The sequence below is a fragment of the Typopeltis vanoorti genome, chromosome 9, assembly GCF_054136105.1.
Source record: "Typopeltis vanoorti isolate ZY-2024b chromosome 9, IOZ_Tvanoo_1.0, whole genome shotgun sequence".
Classification (NCBI taxonomy): Eukaryota; Metazoa; Arthropoda; class Arachnida; order Uropygi; family Thelyphonidae; genus Typopeltis; species Typopeltis vanoorti.
The window spans coordinates 45706735-45726816 of record NC_143557.1 but is presented as its reverse complement, the minus strand read 5'-3'; the positions used below and the strand labels follow the sequence as shown (position 1 = coordinate 45726816).

Here is a 20082-nt window from a genome sequence, read left to right as displayed (position 1 = left end):
AGAAGTGGGGTATAATAAAATTAGTTTAATCCTTTATCCAAGTGTGAGCAAACAAAGTTTGCACCTGAAAGTATCTTCAGGACTGGAGTAAGGTGGTACAACACCAGGACAACTCGTTGCAAAGGTGGAGCAAGCTACCAACTCTCCTATCTCAGTATCTCCTATAATGCAAAACACATCTCCGAGTTGTATCTCCTATAATGCAAAACACATCTTGGTACCCCAGTCCTGAAGATACTTTCAGGCGCAAACTTTGTTTGCTCACACTTGGATGAAGGATTAAACTAATTTTATTATACACTAACCAAGTGAAAAATAAACTTTCAAAAAAAAAAAAAAAAAAACCAGAAGTGGGGATATCAGGCAGAAGCAATGATGAGGTCATCTTTACCTATAGGAGTTGCCAAACGGTGTGCCACCTTTTTTATTAAATTACTCTAGATTTAGAGAAAGATGTTGAAAGTTTATTTTTCACTTGGTTAGACTATAATATAACTATAACTTTATCCAAGTGTGAGCAAACAAAGCTTGCTCACACTTGGATAAAGGATTAAACTAAATTTTTTTATAGTCTAACCAAGTGAAAAATAAACTTTCAGCATTCACTGTTGCTCTACCCAACTTTGCATCATCAGCAAATAAATGAATAGATCCTCTCAGATCCTTTCCTATATCATTAATGAACAAATTAAATAGCAGTGGTCCAAGAACAGAACCCTGCAGCACATCACTAGTAACAGGCCTTCTTTTGGACTCTACTGCTGAATAAACTATTCACTGATATCTCTTCATCAACCACCCTCCTATCCATCTCACCAACCCTATATCTATCCCCATGTGCTGCAGTTTACTGATTAGAATTCTATGTGGTATCCTGTCAAAAGCCTTAGCAAAGTCCAGCAGTATCACTGTAAATCCATTATCCTTATCCAGTTCAGCCGTCACTGTGTTATAAAACATGAGCAAGCTACTGAGACATGATCTACCCTTCACAAAACCATGCTGTCCTCCATACAGTATCCCATTTTCATCTATCCATACCTGTATTTTGCTCTTGACTAATATCTCCAAAACCTTGACAACGATTCCTGATATGCTGATTGGTCAGTAATTTGCAACAGCAGTCTTGGAACCTCCTTTATGCAAGGGAACTATTTTCCCCTCTTTCCACCCCCCTCGGGACTAACCCAGAGCTGAGATTTAAATTAAACAATATGGTCAAGGGAACTGACAATTCATTTGCTGCTTCATATAAGACTCGAGCTGGTATACCATCCAATCCCACAGATGTATTTACATTAAGGTTCTGTAATATATTATTCATCTCCATTTCATTCACTTCAATTCCTGTATCAGCCATTCATTCTCTCGTTCCTGCAATATCACAGTCCGGATGATATACTCTTGTTTAGTGTTCTTTGTCATTTCCTATAGTGTGAGTTGAATTAGATTAATTTTTGTATCTTTTAATCTCATATATATATATATATATATATATATATATATATATATATATACACGTACACTTTCTCTTGCACTAAATACTCACACCGAAATATTTTTTGCTAAAAATTATATACTTTTATATATTTTATATAAATTATATATATAATTTCCCACTCACCCTAGCAAACTTTAGTGATGTGCCCAGGATGCAGAACCTTGTGGAACACTGGCATCATCGACTCCCTAGTCCCCTAGCATCTTTGAATATATGGGATGATATAATAGGAAACAGGTAAATGAATATAAGTAAATTGGTTTTTCTTTCTTTTTTATGATGGAATTCTTTGATTACTGATGTGTTCTTTCTTTTACTGAGTTGGTAATAAGATGACAAGTTCAGAAATTATAGTAGAACTAGATAGTGATTACTTTGTATAGATAAAAATAACTAATGTTTTTGCATGAAGCGTTATAGTAATTATTTTAAGTGAGATCTGTTTTTAGCAATACTGATAATTACATGTGAATTGTTGTATTTTTCATAATGTCTTCCACCAGGCAGCAGACACTTCATTTGCTGTTTTGCCATTTGTTGCATCCTCCCACCCCAATCATATGTTCCTTCCACAGGATGAACTGGTCAATTCCTCTATGTGGTCAATTCTTATATCTTCCCCAGTTGAAAGAAATGCTAACTGTACTTCTAGACAGTAGATGTCTTTCATTGTCTAGTGAAACATCATCACCCAGTATTTTTTAAAGACATAAAGTGGCTACTGCCATATTTTGTCTGCAAAGTAGGGGCCCTAGTTTTTTTCTTGTCTTTTTTTCTCACATATCATTGTAGGTATAACCTTCCTTGCTGGACATGCTCTGCACTCTGTAATTAATTAGAGAGAGTACAATAGTAAAGTGGTTACTGCTGCTGCTTGCTCTGCCAGATTATACCATTCCTCCTCCTCCCTGCCAAAAAACATCATAATTTCATACAATAAAAAAGCATTTATACATCCATTTTACCATTGTCAACGATGTGCACCATTGCCTTCAGGCAGTGGTGCACATTGTTGATGTGCACCGCTGTTGTTTATGTGACCCCTGCGGCAATCCACTAGTGACTTTCCTTTTCCTAGATATCGCTCCCCCCATACACAACTTGTTGATACCTGTCAGATAGCCAGTCTCCAATCCAATGCACTAATCTAATATCCAACCCCATCTGCCCTAGTTTGACTATCACTTTAACATGAGGTACTCTATCAAAAGCCTTTGAAAAATCTAAGTATATTACTGTGTATCCTTCTCTCTCCTCTGTCCAAGGAAGCAGTCACTTTATTGTAAGAAATAAGTAGATTACTAAAACATGACCTCCCTTTAGCAAATCCATGTTGTCCATCAAAGATAATACCATCGTTGTCAACCCAACTCTGGATCCTAGTTCTCACAAGCTTTTCCACAACTTAACCACAACACCTGACATGCAGATAGGCCTATAGTTTGATGCTTGAGTTCAATCACCTCCTTTATGAAGTGACACAATCTTGCACTCCTCTTGGGGACTTGACCGAGTGCAAGACTCATATTAAAAAAATATGTCAAGACGTCAACTCCACTCCCTGGCACATTCCTTCAGAATATGTGGTGATATATTATCAAGTCCCACAGCCTTATTAACATCTAGTTTACTCACCTCCCCATACACCTCTTGCTCACTTAGTCATTCTCTCCTACCCATCATCTACTGCTCTCAATCTCTCCATGAAGCCACATTCATAAGATTGAAAGACCTTTATGAATGCCTCATTAAGTATCTCTGCCACGTATTCCGCAACAGCTGTCTTTATACCATTTCCTCCAATCAATGTCATCCTTCCATAATCATTCTTTCTTTTGCTGGCTACATATCGAAAGAACTCCTTAAGATTCTTTTTGGCTTTATTAGCTAACTGCTGTTCATGCCTCTCTTTAGCTACCCTCACCAACCAAGTCACCCTCCTTGCCTGGTCTTTGTAGACCTCATGGAATTGGTTATTTCCACTTCTTTTCTGCTGCCTCCACATTGCCCTCTTTCTCTGTATCGCATGCTAATCTCTTTATTCGTCCATCTCACACCTGCCTTATTTAACCTTCTCACTCTTGGAATACACTTAGACATTGCGTCTACTAGATAGTTTTTGAAAATCCCCCAAGCTGCATTGATCCCTTTTCCAGCTAACTCCTCATTCCATGCTACACCTGCAAGCTGTCTCCTGAGCAATTCATAATCATCTCCCCTTGTAGTTCCATATATACCCTTTTCTCACAGAGGTCCTCGCACTGCTGGCAACCACCCAGGTAATCACCTCATGGTCACTCTCACTAATTGGATGATGATTTGATTTGACATCTCATTTATAATTACATCCTCTGATGAGATGACCAAATCCAAGATCCTCATGTGCCCTCTGTTACATACTGTCTGAGGTAGTTATCACTCACAAACTCAAGAAACTCATTTTCTTTTCTTACAGTTGCTATCTCATCATTCCAGTCTATATTGCCATAATTAAAATCGCCCATAATGGTCACCCTTTTCTTATTTGCTTGACTAATTTGATTATACATTTCATTATCACCACCATCCACATTACCTGGTCAATTACCTGACCAAGTATTTGATTCCATTCACTTCTATCTCACACCATACTTTCTCAAAACCACTGGCACTATTTCCCTCTTGCATCTCTACTTTGTATGGACATAACTGTTTCTCTATCATCAATAGCACTCCTGCTCCCTTTTTTTACCCTTTCTATCCTCACGAAACACATCGTATCCTTCCATCTCTATTCCTGTCAGGATGTCGTCCTCTTCCAACCATGTGTCACTTATTCCGACAATCTTTGGGTGGACAGACACAATTAATGCAACCATTTCATCTGCGTTTTTTCTTATACTTCTAGCATTTGTATACAAACACAAGAGCTCATTTCTGGATCTACAGCTGGTTTCACCGATACCACTCACTCGATGCGATCTCTCCATGCTTGACTGGGGCTATTTCCCTTTCTACTTATTCTTTTTAAAACCTTTTTCAATTCCAGCTGTTTTCCTCTTGATCCCAGGTCATCCCATTTCTTTCCTGTCTACATATGCTCTCACCTCCTCTTGGAGCATACAACTTTCTCATGCTATGTACCACTGTCCACCCTGAGTCCCTCTGTTTCCCTGTTCTTCTTGCACACCCATTCTCTCATTTTCTATACTCATACCACTCACTTCCTCATTCCTAACCACCTCTTCAATCTCTCCTGTCTTATTCTCCTGCTCTTCCACATCACTTCCCACTTGATCTGATTCATTCTCTCTCACTCTACTCACTTCTCTATCTTCCAGCAGCAGTCTCTCCAAGCAACTCATACCATAACCACTCAAATGTAGTCCATCGCTCCCATACAGTTCACTTCTTTCTTCAAACTCATTCCACACATTAACAAACTGTACTCCCGTCTCCTCACACATTTCAGCCAGCATATCATTCATAATCCTTGCTCTCTGCCTCATCTCACCACAGTCATACCTAGGCAACACGTTGACTACCCTTCCTGTCACAGGAAGGGTAGTCAGTGTGTTGCATTGTTAAATTGTGCAATCTTCTTGAAGATTATGTCATGATCTTCTCTGGAGTTTCAGAAGTCAAATGGGCTTCATCTGAGGTTGCAATTTGGATTAATAAAAAATCAAAAAACAAAATTTTAGATTATACTTGGGTATCAGACAGAATAATCAAAGTTAGAATGAAAATTATGAATCCGACAGTCAATATTTTCAGAATTGAAGTCAGTGTGTTGCAGTTTTGTCATTGTTTTCTATTTCTTGTTTTTCATTCCACAATATTTTATAGTGTTCTATCCAATCCTGTTTGGAAATTAGATTATTTCTTAATTGGTCATTTTCTGCTGTTTGTAGCTTCCTGAAAAATTTAAAACCTATTCTTTGTGGTCCGGTGATATCCTGCTCTAATGATTTAACATATTTACTCCAATCTTCTCTGCGTATACTTTTGGAAAGCTTTCAGACCTTCAGCCCATAGTTTCTTATATTTTGTTTAGTCAGCTGTTTTTACTCTGCAGCTAGATTTTTTAAAAGCCTGTTTTTTTCTTTCGATTAATTCCTTTAAGTCATCATTCCAAGTTCTCAGCCATTTTTTGTTTTCGTTGATTTGTATCCTAAACTTTCTTCTGCTGCTTTTAGTATGGTTTCCTTTATATTTTTCCAGTCAATTTCAATATTGTTTGTGGTTGGTTTTATTTTATCTCTTATTCTGCTTTTATATAGTTTCTAATTCTCTTCTAGGAGGTGAATTTTAAACTGTTTATTAGATGTTGGTTCGTTATCTTTTTTTCTTTTGAATTAGGAAAATTCGCTTTTTGAATTCAAATCTGCTTTCAACTAACATATGGTCACTATCAATTTTGCTCCCTCTAAAAACCCTTGTATTCTTGATATTATTTAATTTGTTGTTAATAATAATGTAATCTATTATTGATTCAGTTGTACTTATGTATATTTTTATGCCTGAAGAAAGCATTGCTTATTTTTAGATTGTTAAACATGCAGAAGTCTCTTAATAAAATTCCATTGTTATTGATTACTGATTCTCCCTCTGATCCAATTCATCCTGTTATTGGGTTACTTCCCACTCTAGCATTGAAATCTTCCATCAAGATTGTTGCTTCATTTTTATTTGTTTCATTAATGCATTCCTGAAGTTTCCATAAAATTCTTCTGTCTCTTCCTCTTTTCCATCTACTAGTGCATAAATTCTGAAAATATTGATTGTTCGATTCATAATTTTCATTCTAACTTTGATTATTTTGTCTGATACCCAAGTATAATCCAAAATTTTGTTTTTTGATTTTTTATTTATCCAAATTGCAACCCCAGATGAAGCCCATTTGACTTCTAAAACTCCAGAGATGATCATGACATAATCTTCAAGAATCTGAGATCCCTTCTTTTCTTTTTTGTCTCAGTTATTGCTGATATATTAATATATAAATTTCTATTTTTTAGCTCTCTGTTTAGCTGATCAATTTTGTGTGTGATTCCATGGACATTCCAAGTAGCTATTTTTAATTTTTCAAAGAGAAGTCCCTGTCCATTAGCCAGGTCAATTCCAATTAAATCCATCCTATTTTTCTTCTTCAGAGCTTTGCGAGTAATTGTAAATTTCCCCTAAATAGGCTACCGACCTTTTGCAGGGTGAGTTCAGTGGTGGGGGTGCCACCTTAAGGCTTCTGAACCTGCCTTTTGGGAGGGAAATCAGACTCCCACTGCATGAGATGAAAAAATATAGTATAATAGGAAAGATTCATCCCTAGCCCTCGACTACTCTAATAGCATTGGGGAGAAGGAGCAAGAGAAAACAACAAGAAAGAAAGAAAGAAAAAGGAATAGGGACTGGTCTATAGATAATATATAGATGTATATTACATGAAGTATGGCACGGTCCTGCATCAGGTACCTTGGATTTGCCACTCCCATACTCACTAAAGTGAGCCCTTGAGGGTAAAAAAATAGATAGAACACTACTTAAATACAACATCAAGACAGCCTTCAAACTCCTGGCAAAATTAAGAAATTTACTTAGCCCTTCCAAAGATCCTCTTTCATACCTTACCTACACAGGGGTTACCTTACATAGGAGAAACAGGATGCACCATCCAAATCACAAAAGATGAACATAAATATCACATTAAATACCTCGACTATGGTAAAACCGGACTATCAGACCACACACTCCAAACATGCCACAGAATTGGCTGGAAAGACACTAAATCTCGACACCATACCAACACCTGGTTGAAGGAAAATTCAAAGAAGCATGTGAAATGCTGAAACATCCAAATCTGAACAAATCTGAACCATATCATCCAAATCTGAACAAAAATGATGGATTAATTATTCCAAGAATGTGGAGGACCCATATAGCAACCAGAACAACTCCATACAGAAGAAAATCTCAATATTAAAGGACTGTAGAAATCGTTTAATGTAATTCTGTTTTTTTTTTTTTTTTTTTTTTTTTTTTTTTTTTTTTTTCACCAGTGGTCAGGCTAGGATAAATGGTTTAACAAACATTTAGATTCATTTTACATTGTATAGTGCAGCAACATGTAGCTTGTATCTTTGTACATATGTATGTTTTCTTGATGATGACCTCAATACACAGAGGTCGAAACATCGATTGTTACTTGCTTTAATGTTAGGTAAAGTAATTATTCTAACACATGTTTTGTGTCTCCATAAATTCTTCACTATGAATGGTATCTTTACCATCTACTCCTAATTTTTTGATGCATTCTATTAGTTGTTCATGTTGTATATTGTCAAAGGCTTTTGTGTAGTCAATAAAACATAAGTAGACTTCTTTCTGCTTCTCCAGATATCGTTCTGTAATAGTTCTAATGTTGAATAGTCCTTCTCTAGTTCCTTTATTTTTGTGAAAACCAGATGGTGTTTCATTAATTTCCAGTTTGATTTTATGTTTATTTCTTTCTAGGATGATATATAACATAACTTTTGCTATCTGACTGATCACACTAATTGTTCTGTACTCTTCACATTTGATTAAGCAGATTATTAAGACATAACCTCCCTTTAGCAAATCTATGCTGTCCATCAAAGATATTACCACTGTTCTCAACCCAATTCTGGTTCTCACTGGCCTCTCCAATACTTTAACAGCTACAATTGACACATGGATTGGTCTATAATTAGATATTTGAGTTCTGTCACCTTCCTTATGAAGTAGTTCTCACTGGCCTCTCCAACACTTTAACAGCTACAATTGACACATGAATTGGTCTATAATTAGATACTTGAGTTCTGTCACTTTCCTTATGAAGTAGTACATTCTTACCTTTCTTCCACTCCTTTGGAACTTGATCCATAATGTGGTCATTATACCATTTTGAGGAAAAATGTTTTTGAAATGGTGAAGTTCTTTGGCTAGTTCATTTTTGTCAGTGATGAGTCAGCAGGCTCTTTCTCCTAGTGTGGAAATAATATCTAATTTTTGAGGTCTATATTTAGGTATTATTTCCACTTTTATGGGATTGGGATATGGCATGTAGATATCTGTCTGTATGTGTAAGTTTCGAAATATAGAGACTTTTAATTTACCCAATTCCTTACTTAGTAGAAGTGCCAGAAATGGGAGTAAAGCATTAGATTCAAATTCATAGGTGAGTTTTTTTTTTTTTTTATGTTTACGATTGAGTTACTCATGAATAAGCAAAATTGAAGGTAGTCTATGGTTCCAAACTAAGTATCATGAATGTACTTTTTCCATAATTTTAGTTTATGATGGTATTCTTCTAGGACTTTGTTTTCGAATATTTTCATATAAGGATTTCTAAAACTGGTAAAATAAGACTGCCCATGGCTAGATGTTTGTATATTGTTCTGTTTGTATATTGTATTTTTATATTTGAATTTTCAAGATGAAATAGAGTGTTTGAGGGATACCATAACCTTTTTAGAGAATTTATCTTGTAGCAGTACAAGTATATCTCAAGTATGGTATACCATGTTCCTATCTCTTCATGCCAAAAACTTGTTCTCACCCTTTTATTCACCACCTCCTTTTGTGACTTCCAGTGATGGGTCTTTGTCCTTGCTCCTTCCTATCATTCTACCACATGGAAAGTCTCTTCAGATTTTGTGTGATAACAAACCTTCAACAGCTTAAATGTCTCAATCATATCCTCCATTTGTCTTCTATGCACAAAACTCTGTAGTCTGCATGCCTTCAGTCTATCCCCATAATCAACACTGTATAGTTCTGATACCCTCAGAGATCCGAGGTTACTTTATCCCCTTCACATTTCAGTTCAGTTCAGTTCTAACCTTACTGACATTTAGTACACTCAGTACTTTCAGTACTTGGAATACATAAACTTCTAACTTAACTATTCATTATTCTTCATGGGAAGAAAGTCTGCTGGACCATGACGGAACACTAATCAAGTGATTATTACATTATGAAAATTATGGATACAAGTACCATGTTAGAGTAAAACTTTAGTTTAATATAAACCAAAATATACACTCGATATTTCGACCTTCACATTAAGGTCATCTTCTGGGGTATATATACAAACAAACAAGCTGCACTACAATCTACATGGCATATTAAAGTTACTGATCAACCGTTAAAGCTATTTTAACACTATCTGGTGTTAAAAAAAAAAAAAAAAAAAAAAAAAAAAAAATCACAACATCTAAGCTAGAGTCCTGTTATTATTATTATCTATTAGATTACAAAGTTGGAAAGTAACATGTTCATACAGAAAATAATAGATAAATAAATAAACAAGATAAAATTACTTATATAAGTATACATATAGATTACAACTGGTATGGATAGTGGCCAAGAAAAAATTAAAATTGCTTCGAGTCCTAACGTCATGGTCTGCTGGAAACTAAGTGCTGAATGTGTGCTATCAAATTCTTGGGATTTTTAAGACCCCTATTATTATTAAGATTATGGTGGTTAATCAAAATTTCACAGGCTTCTTTAAATTTCTGTTCATACCAAGTTTTTTTATGATGCAAAGAACAAGTACTTTTCCAATGAATTCGATGTAGGGTGTTAAGAGCATGATCTGAGAGGCCTGCTTCACCAAAATTATTATATTTAATGTGTCTTTTGTGTTCTTTTTTTTTTTTTTTTTTTTTTTACGGATAGGGATTGTACATCCAGTTTCCCCAATATAAGGTAATTTTGGTGAATCAGGTCTCTCAGATTACGCTCTTAACACCCTACATCGAATTCATTGGAAAAGTACTTGTTCTTTGCATCATACAAAAACTTGATATGAACGAAAATATAAGAAGCCTGTGAAATTTTGATTAACCACCCTAATCTTAATATGGATTACAGAGTTAGTCTCCTCTCATGTTCTAATTTTTCTCTCCTTACAATACTAGCCACATTCCTACCCCTAACCTTATAATCCTCATACAACTGTTCTCCACTTCTCTTTGTATGTCCCATAATCTCTTTTTCATCTGAAATTTTTCTTATTTCTCTTGTCATCCATTTGATTCCAAGTTGCTTTATCTTCTTCACTCAAGGTAGACAATCATCATTGCTGTAAACAATTTTTTCTTTTGTATCTCTCATATACTAATAATCCCTCTTCCTTGAAATTAATATATCCATTGTACTGCTACAATTTGGTTTCTCAGTCTGTGATAGTTGGCTGCTCTATAATTCCACATAAATTCCTTCTGTTTTGATACCCCCCTACATGTCTGTTTATCCTCCTGTTCACGACTACATGGTTACTCTCACTAATTGAGATGGCACTCTTACTCTCACTACCACATGCTGCCCAAGACAGTTTTCCCTCAAGAAATCCAAAAATTCAGTTCCCTTAATAGTGGATGTTGCTGCCTCTGCCCAGTTTATGTTGCTATAATTGAAGTCCTCCATAATGATCACTCACTTTGCAATTGCCAAACTAATTTGCCTAAACATTTCCTACTCATCATCATCTATATATCCTGCTCTGCAGCAACATCCCACTAAATATCTTGTCTTATAAACATTTATCTCACACCATATACTCTCAAAGCAGTTAGTGATATTTCCACTGTGATTCTCCACCCTGACATGACATAGTTCATCTCTTATCATGAGTAGCATTCTGTTACCACAATTACCTTCTATATTATTATTATGTGACACCTCCAAGGAGTCCGAAGACTCATCGAGGGAGGGCACCTACTCAGCAACTATCCGTGTCCACCAATTAATTCACCCACTACAGCAAACCACCACTACTATCATCATCTACATTGCTATTTAATGTTCGCCACCACCACTAGTATTTTTTGTCTGTAAATTGCATGTGTTCTCAATGGCGATTTTTCTGTATGCAGGATGAAAAACCTGAGTTTCCAGGCAAAAAAACCCTGCTACCTCTATATGAGATCAGCTAACTCACCTTCAATTGGAAAAAAAAAAAAAAAAAAAAGCTTTCTCTCGTCACAATGAGAATCAAACTTGAGCCTTTCCAATCGAAGGATGCAACATACTGTCTTTTTTCCAACTGTGCTATGGAGGGTCTGTTGCTATTAAACAGGAACATTCTCCTGAGTTAACCAAGTTTCACTGATACCAACAATGTTTGGAGACTGAGTCAGTCAGTGCCATTAACTCATTCTATTTATTTGTAATGCTCCTAGTATTTGTATACAGAAAAATTAGTGTATTGACAGTGTTCTTATTACTTATTGAGCACCCTCTCATTTCTCAAACCACTGTCCCCACATGAGGCCATCCCTGCTATGTTCCACCTGTGCAATTCTAGTTTCCCTATCCTGACACATGCAGTTGTTCAGAAAACAACTGCCAAATGCCTGCGCTCATCTGTAATTCAAATGTAATCCATCTCTTGCATACTGTTCTCTTCTGTGCTCAAATGTACTCCATGGGTTATATATTCTAGGTTTTTTCCCCTACACATTTTCGCTATCATCTGATTTATTATCACTCTCTTCTTCTCCATTCTGCATTATTATACCAGGGCAACATGTTCGGTATCTTTGCTCAGCCACATTTCTGCTCCACTATCCCTAACATCAACCTCAAATCAAGTGCTACCTGATTCACTCTACCTCTCCTCTGCATTTTTATCCTTCTTCAATGCCATTACCATGCTTTCTCTCATTTTTTCCAGGCAAAGATTATTCTGGCCAGCTACTCTTCACACTCTGATTCATCAAATCTCCATACATGATACTACAAACAGATTCATTGTCCTTCTTTCACTGGCATTGCTGATGTTAAAATAAGTTAATTTTGAGGTTTTGTTAAAATGTTGGAGCTGATATTAAAATAAGTTAAATTTTTGATAGATTGTTTCATAATAATACTCTGAGCTGACTCTTGTAGTATTTAATAAGTTCCAGATAGCACCACCAGAGCATATAATTCATAGTTATGAGAAGTGGTTTATGAGTGATTCATAGTTGATGTATGCCAAGAGATTGTTTGGTTTTATATGATTACTTTTTTCTCTGCAACATTTTAAAAAAAGTTGAGGCTAATAAAGCATTTGTCTTAACATTTCTTGTTTTAATCCTTAATATAGCAATAATATTGTTATAAAAATAATAAATACTTATCATTATATAAGATAATTCATAATTTTTGGAAGAGTTTTATCCATTATACTTATATATGACACACAGGTTCTTAAATATACACATATACTTTATGTATTTTATGTGTTTAGTCTTCATAAACTAAAAACAAAAATAAAGTAACTATATATGCATTTTTTGTATTTCAGATGTCTTTACTTAAAATTGATTCAGGATAAATTTGCTTCTTTTCCTTCATTGTTTAATCATGAAAAGTTCAGAGAAATCAGAAATTTTATTCAGGAGCAGATAGTACTTTTAAAGCTTTCCTTTGCACATCAGGCATGTCAACAAGGGAATGTACCCATTGCCCTTAAACACTTGCAGTGGATCAGAAAAGTAAACTATATGTATATAGTATTATTGGCATTTTTTTTTTTTTTTAAATTTTAAAGATAGCTATTTTTGCATTTTCCTTTTAACTATAATTATGAGTGCTATTTACTTGAAATTTTTACACATTAGAAGAAGGTAGATGATTCAGAAAAACAATTAGTCACATGGAATTAATCATGTCTGTAATTTCTGTAATTGTAAAATAGTTTCTTAGAAATAATGTCGCAAGTGAACACAGCAACAGATTTGAGCTGTGCTAAAGAAAAGTGTTTGTAATTAGTGTATAGTGTGGCTTTTCATCACAAATTGTGCTGCATTTTTGCACTTTCAATACAAGTGTCCGTCAGTGTCATTGTTGTTGGAATTTTTTGTTGTTTATATTGTGTTTTGATACTTGTTTGTTCGTACTGCTTCTCCTTCTGAAAATGGCATCCATAAAGAAACGTATGTTTGCAGTGGATGCATTGTGAAAATTGCTATATGTATATGCACCAAAAAATGTGAAAGAATTGTGGACTCTTTGGGTAAACATGAAGAAGGAAATTATTAATGTATGTGAAAAGTCTTGATAGATAAGAGCGAGTAGAAATGGAGCAAGAGTCGGGATCATAGTAGATGAGCTTAGACAGGAGTTAGTGAAAATGAAAAGTGAAATGAAACATCTGGAAGAGGATATTAAACATCCTCTTCCAGATGATGTTTAATATCCTCTTCCAGATATTGAAGAAGAGATTGGCTGATGATAATGAGAAGGAGGAAGTTAGTATTATTATTACGAAGAAAGAGTCAAAGGATAGTTGTATATCATTGTATGGGGACTCCATCATTAGAGGTGTGATTACAAATAAAGTGCACAAAACATGTTTTCCTGGTGGAACAATGAAGCAAATTACTAATGCATTGTAGAAAAGGAAAGACTGGGCATCAAAATTAGTGGAAGCATGGGTACAAATGACTTAGTTGGGGAGAAAAAGAATGTTGATAGAGACTTGAGGAAGTTGTTGCGGTAGGTAAAAAAGAATAGTGATGTTGTGAAAGTTGTAGCCATGTTGTCCAGATATGACAACAGTGAATTGAGAATGAGAGCAGAGATAATGAATAGTAAGATGGCTGAATTATGTGAGACAAGGGGGGGGGGTTCAATTTGTAAACCTGTTAAGTGAATTTGAAGGGAAGTTGGAATCATTTAATGTAGTAAATGATCAGAGTCTACTTGTGAAACAGGATAGCACAAATAAATGGATTGCATGCCAGGAGGAAAATTGATATGAGGTTGAAGATGTAGTTACAGGATGAGGGAATGCATAAAGGTGAAGATGAGACAGATAGGAGTGGAAATCAGAGTCAGGATCAGGGAAATGGGAGTGGTCATACTGAAGAGTGAGGTGTGGTATAGCAGCTAGAATAGAGAATGTTGGCTGGTGTTGGTAGAATGGCCTCAAACGTGCAAGAATTGTTATGTTTATACACAAATCTAATGAATTATTCAAAACAAGAGAGCTGAGTTTGTTGCATTGATTGAGTCAGTGTATCCAAAAATAATTGAAGTAAGTGAAACTTGGTTTGTCTGAGGAGGATGTGATGTCAAGAATAGAAATAGAAGGGTATATAATTTTCTGTAAGGATAGAAATATGAAAAGAGAAGGAGGGGGGGGAATACTGTTTCTCATTGCAAAAGAATTGTGTCTGCAAAGTGTGTAAGTTGATAGTGCAGATTTTGAATCTGTGTGGTATGAAACTGAAATAAACAGGTTAGTATATCTGATAAGATGCTGTTATAGGCCAGGGAATGCAGAGAATCTCGATTGTGAAATGTTTAGGCAAATTAGTTGGGCATGTAAAAAGAAGGTGGTCTTGATGGGAAACTTTAATTACAATAATATAGAATGGAAGGAGGAGATAGTGTATGGGAACAAGGAGAGTAAGTTTATGGAATTTCTGCGAGATAAGTATCTTAAGCAGTATATGATTGAAGGAACCAGAGGTTTTAATGTTTTGGATTTGGTGTTAACTTCACAAGATGTAGTTGTTAAAGAGGTGTTGACACTGCCACCGGTTGGTGAGAGTGATCACGAGTTAGTTGTTGGGGAAATGATGAAACAAGAAAAGGTTACAGCCAAAAATGGATACATGTGGAAGTATAAAGCAGGTGATTATAGGAAGCTTTGTAGTCACTTAGCATCAGTACGTTGGGTAGATGAGCTGAGCAGAAAAGATGTTGATAATGCATAGAACCTCACAAGGCAGTATCTGACAAAAGCAATGATTGACTGCATACCAAGGTTTAAGCGAGTAAATAGACTAGGAGTAAATTGGATGAACAGTGAAATCAAGCAAGCTGTGTTGGAAAAGAAAATGTTATGGAGGAGGTACAAGACAGTTGGTGGTGATCTGATCCATGAAGAGTATAAAGTGTAGGCTAGAGAGGTGATGAGCATGGTAAAGAAAGAAAGAAAGAAAAGGTGCAGTATTAGAGGAGATTGGCTGGTCAGGCCTAGGTTTATTTGTGCTTTCCCGCTTCACAAATAGACTTGACTCATTTACTGCATTAACTTCTTGACTCTGTGACTTCTCAGAAAACAACAGACTTTCTAATTGCCCAGCTGCACTCAAAAGAATTTTTCCACTATATGTCAAGCAAGAGAAAGAATAATTATGGCAGGTAACACTAGTGGATAGTCATGGCAGCAGAATAACTGCTGTAAAAGATGTAGTGGAATTATTGAACGAGCACTTTATCAGCATATATCATACTGGTGTAAAAGATGTAGTGGAATTATTGAACGAGCACTTTATCAGCATATATCATACTGGTGTAAATGATGCTGCACAATATATAGAAGAGAGGCAAGTATTAGGAGAATTGGAAGTGAAAGAATCAGACGTGTATCAGATGTTGGTTGCATTAGATATTAATAAGGCTGTGGGAATGGATGACATATCATCACATATTCTTAAGGAATGTGTGCCACATTTGGCTATGCCCTTGACCTGGTTATTTAATGAACATTTGCAGTGGGTAGTAGAGAAAAGGAGTAGAAAGAAGGAAAAATAGTACAACTTCACAAGCATGGTTCTAGGACAGAAGTCTCTGACTTTTGCCCAGTCTGTATAAATGTGGTTGTGGTCAAGGTATTGGAGAGATTGGTAAGGAATAGAATACAGGATTGGTTTGATGAACATAGAATTCTTTATGATAGTCAGCATTGGTTTGGTAAAGGGTAGGTCCTGTGTTAGCAATTTTCATGCATTTTATGATATGGTAACAAGTTAGTTAGATAAGGGAGAATCATATATAGTGATATTCTTGGACTTTGCAGAAGTGTTTGATAGATTACAACATGATAAGTTGATGTACAAGCTGCAAAGAATGGGAATAGATAGTATATTGGATCAGAGATTAGCTGTCTGAATGATACCAGCCAGTTGTGTAATGGAGCTGTGTCTCGAAAAAGGAGGGAAACCAGTGATGTGGCCTAGGGTTCTGTTCTTGGGCCCTTGTTGTTTAACTTGTTTGTAAACAATATATCATGAGGATTGACTGGGTATCTTCAGTTGTTTGCTGATGATGCAAAGTTGGGAAGAATTATAAGTAGCACTGCTGATGTTAATTCTCTTCAGGGAGATTTGAATGGACTTTTTACTTGGACAAAGTAGTGGGGGCGTAGTTTTAATATCAATAAGTGCAAGCTGTTGCATTTCGGAGTGCAGAAATATAAGGCTGTTTAATATATTGATGGTGTCATACTGCAGGAAGTGCATGAGATTAGAGATTTGGAAGTGATTGTTGATCGACTTAGATTGAAGTTTAGAGGGCATATTGCTAGTGTTGCAAAGGCTGTACATCATATTGCTGTATGATAAGAATTACTATAATATGTATGAATAAAGAAATGATTGTGCCACTGTATAAAGCACTGGTCAGACCAAGCTTGGACCACTGTGCTCAGATCTGGTTACCTGGTTTTCAATGTGATGTGGAGACATTGGAGAGGATCCAGAGGTGAGTGACTAAGACAATGTCAGGACTTCGGAATGCTGGCTATGGAGAGAGGTTGAGGAGATGTGGATTACAGAGTTTGGTGGATAGAAGGAGGAGAGGTGATATGATAGAGACATTTAAGTTTGTGAGGGGTTTTATCAGATTAATCCAGAGGGGATTATAAAAGGAGTAAAAGGTGAGAGGAGAAGAACCACAGGTTATTATTATTATTATTACATCACTCCTCCAGGGAGTCCAAAGACTCATTGAGGGAGGGCATCTACTCTACAACTCCTCGTCTCACTACTCCACCAACCTTCATCACTTAACACCAATGCCATCTACCGCCGACTACCACCACTAGTACTTTCACAGACAATCACAAACATCCTTGCCAAGGCGGGATTCGAACCCGCAGCCTCCTGGAGAGCGGATACGCTAATCACTCGGCCAACCAGTCCAGCAAGGTTATTCCTGGAATGTAAAGGTGTGGTGAAGAAGGGTGTGAGGAGTAGATTTTTTATATGGTGAATTGTCAGTGAATGGAATGTATTACCAGAATGGTTTATTAAAGATTTTGTTAAAGAATTAAATGGTTTGTTAAAGAATCTTAAAATCCTTAACACTCGCAAGGAGTGTTAAGGATTTTAAGATTCTATATGATAAATATGCTGTCAGTTGAATGAACCTCCCGCGATGAGTCTGCTGACTCCATGGAAAGTGTAATAATAATATAATTACTGCTATGCTTTAAACTATTTAAAATGGCCATTATCAAAACAATAAAATGTAGAATAAGTCATTAATGGCACATTTGATAACAGTTATATTACATGACTGAAAGCTCACACTGTTTAGCGACATTGGATTAACTACATATGTAAATTACATATGTAGTTAATTCAATGTGACTAGTTGCTTTAGTGATCAGTTATTCCATATCTTGAATCACATTAACATTCTGTTTATGTTCTATAATCACAATTTTCTTTTCTTCTCATGGACCCTCCCCCCCCTCATCCATTTGTTTCCTGCTATTTCCATAATCTTATGTATGTTGGCTAAAAAACACAGATGTTGATAAAAGATCAAACTACTTACTCCATTTCGGATCATGCCTCAAGACCCCCCCCCTCTCTTTCTGGAAATCGGAACTGGAGTAAGTACTGTTGATCTTTCATTCTGTCTAATATGGCCACCCAAGTTCCACATGTAGCCAAGTCATTTGGCTTTGGGAATAATAATCAGTTTAATTTTTGTTTTAATATTCTATACTTTTTTCTTAAAATTTCAAAGTGCTTCTTTCCCCTTCATACCTGTTTGACATGCTCTAAGGAGTTTTTTTGTCAAGGACCAAGTCTGAGCACCATATGTTCTTGACAACAAAACACTTGAGAACATGCAAAGAGCTTGATATTTATCCATATGTTAAGGCTTAAGTGCTAGGAGGACTCATGTTGGAGGTTTAATGGAATATTAATACCACTAAGAAAAGATTAAAAAAAAAACTATTTTAATTCTTACAGTTTTTTATATCAGTCACTGAAACATCTTCAGGAAGTACAAATTAACACTTGTAACACACACACATATACAAGTACTAAATGATGAAACTCTTGGTTACTATTATTATTATTATTATTATTATTATTATTATTATTATTATTACGTGACACCTCCAGGGGAGGGATCTACAACTCTCTGTCTCCACCACTCAATCCACCAACTACAACAAACTGCAACTACACCAACTACCACCCACCACCACTACTAGTATTTCCACAGACAATCACAAACATCCATGCCCACGCTTGTATTCAAACCCACAGCCTTTTGGTAGAGAGGATATGCTAACCACTTGGTCAGCATATTAAAGTCCTATTTAGGTGGGGCATCTTCTATGGGTATTTATAGGGGGTTTGGGTTATAAATTATGATCTCTGAAAATTAATATTTCCCAAATTTTGGAAAGTATCTTGCATCCGTATTTATTTAAATTTGATTGATTTCTGACAGTAGATTCCACCAACAGCTTTTCTTTTTTAAATTTACTGTGGTGGAGTCTGTTATATTTTTTTTCCAGCAGATCATATGCATGATGTCCAATGTATGGTCCACAAGAACCAGATTGTCATGATCATGATTCCAGATGTATTGTTTCTGTTCATCTATGAGAATGGTGGCTGATCTACCTGTATGTTCAAATTATACAGGAACAAGATACTTTATATACTCCAGGAACTGGAGAGGATAGAGCTGAACTTTAGTATTATGGATGAGAGTTACAAGACTAACTCTCACCTGTAACTGGGGTTTAACATCTGTGCAGATGGTATCTTTTTTTCAAGACCTATTTTTTTTAGATTTACCTTGGATTCAGTGGATGGAAATGGATTGGGGGAGGATTGATTATTTTTTTAATTCTATAGGAATCATAGCTATTGGATAGGAAGATGTTTTGAATATGAGTTACTTTTAATAATGCCATATTGTTGAGATGGGGAGGAGTTGTTTGTGAATGTATCTGGCTGTGTGAATGTGTTTTCTGTTTACAATGAAGATGAAGTTACCATTTGGAATGTGCATACCTAAGGTGTGTACGAAGGGTAGATTATTGTTATTTTTCTTGTCCATCGTAAAGTGGATTCTTGGACATAGACTATTGATGTGGCAGAGGAATGAGTCTAATGTGTCCAGGCCATTACACCAAATAGAAAACATGTTATCTACATCTTAGCCAGATAAAAGAATTGTGGCAGACTATGACCCATTTTTCAAAATTTTCCATGTAAAAATTGTCAAGCAAAGGTTGCCACTTTTTACATAGGGGAAAAGTGGAGAACTCATAGTTCCTTCTATCTCTTTGTAAATTTTGTTCTTCCAACCAGAATTGTTGTGAAAGGAAAAGATATCTACAATATTTGAAGTAAAAACACTTTTTTTAATAACATATTTTAAGAAGCTTTTGAAAAACAAGCCATAGACTCAGATGATATACAGACACACAGATACATTCACAGCCCCCCCCCCACAACAAATGGAATCATTAAAATTCTAACTGATAGAGCCTGCATGCTCTGTTTAATTGGAACTTCCCTTTCAACAGAACTCAACCATAT

General features: G+C 35.8%; 1 protein-coding gene across 3 annotated transcripts in view; it reads left to right on the top strand.

Annotated features, from left to right (window-relative positions):
* The window catches only part of LOC150103013 (DNA-dependent protein kinase catalytic subunit-like), an 847149-nt gene that overhangs the window by 559918 nt on the left and 267149 nt on the right, over window positions 1-20082 (top strand). For all 3 annotated transcript variants that reach the window (XM_090397444.1, XM_090397443.1, XM_090397442.1), the window contains exons 37-38: window positions 1630-1738; window positions 12795-12984. In XM_090397444.1, the coding sequence (XP_090253570.1) occupies window positions 1630-1738; window positions 12795-12984 (299 nt within the window). The remainder of the gene's footprint in view (window positions 1-1629; window positions 1739-12794; window positions 12985-20082) is intronic.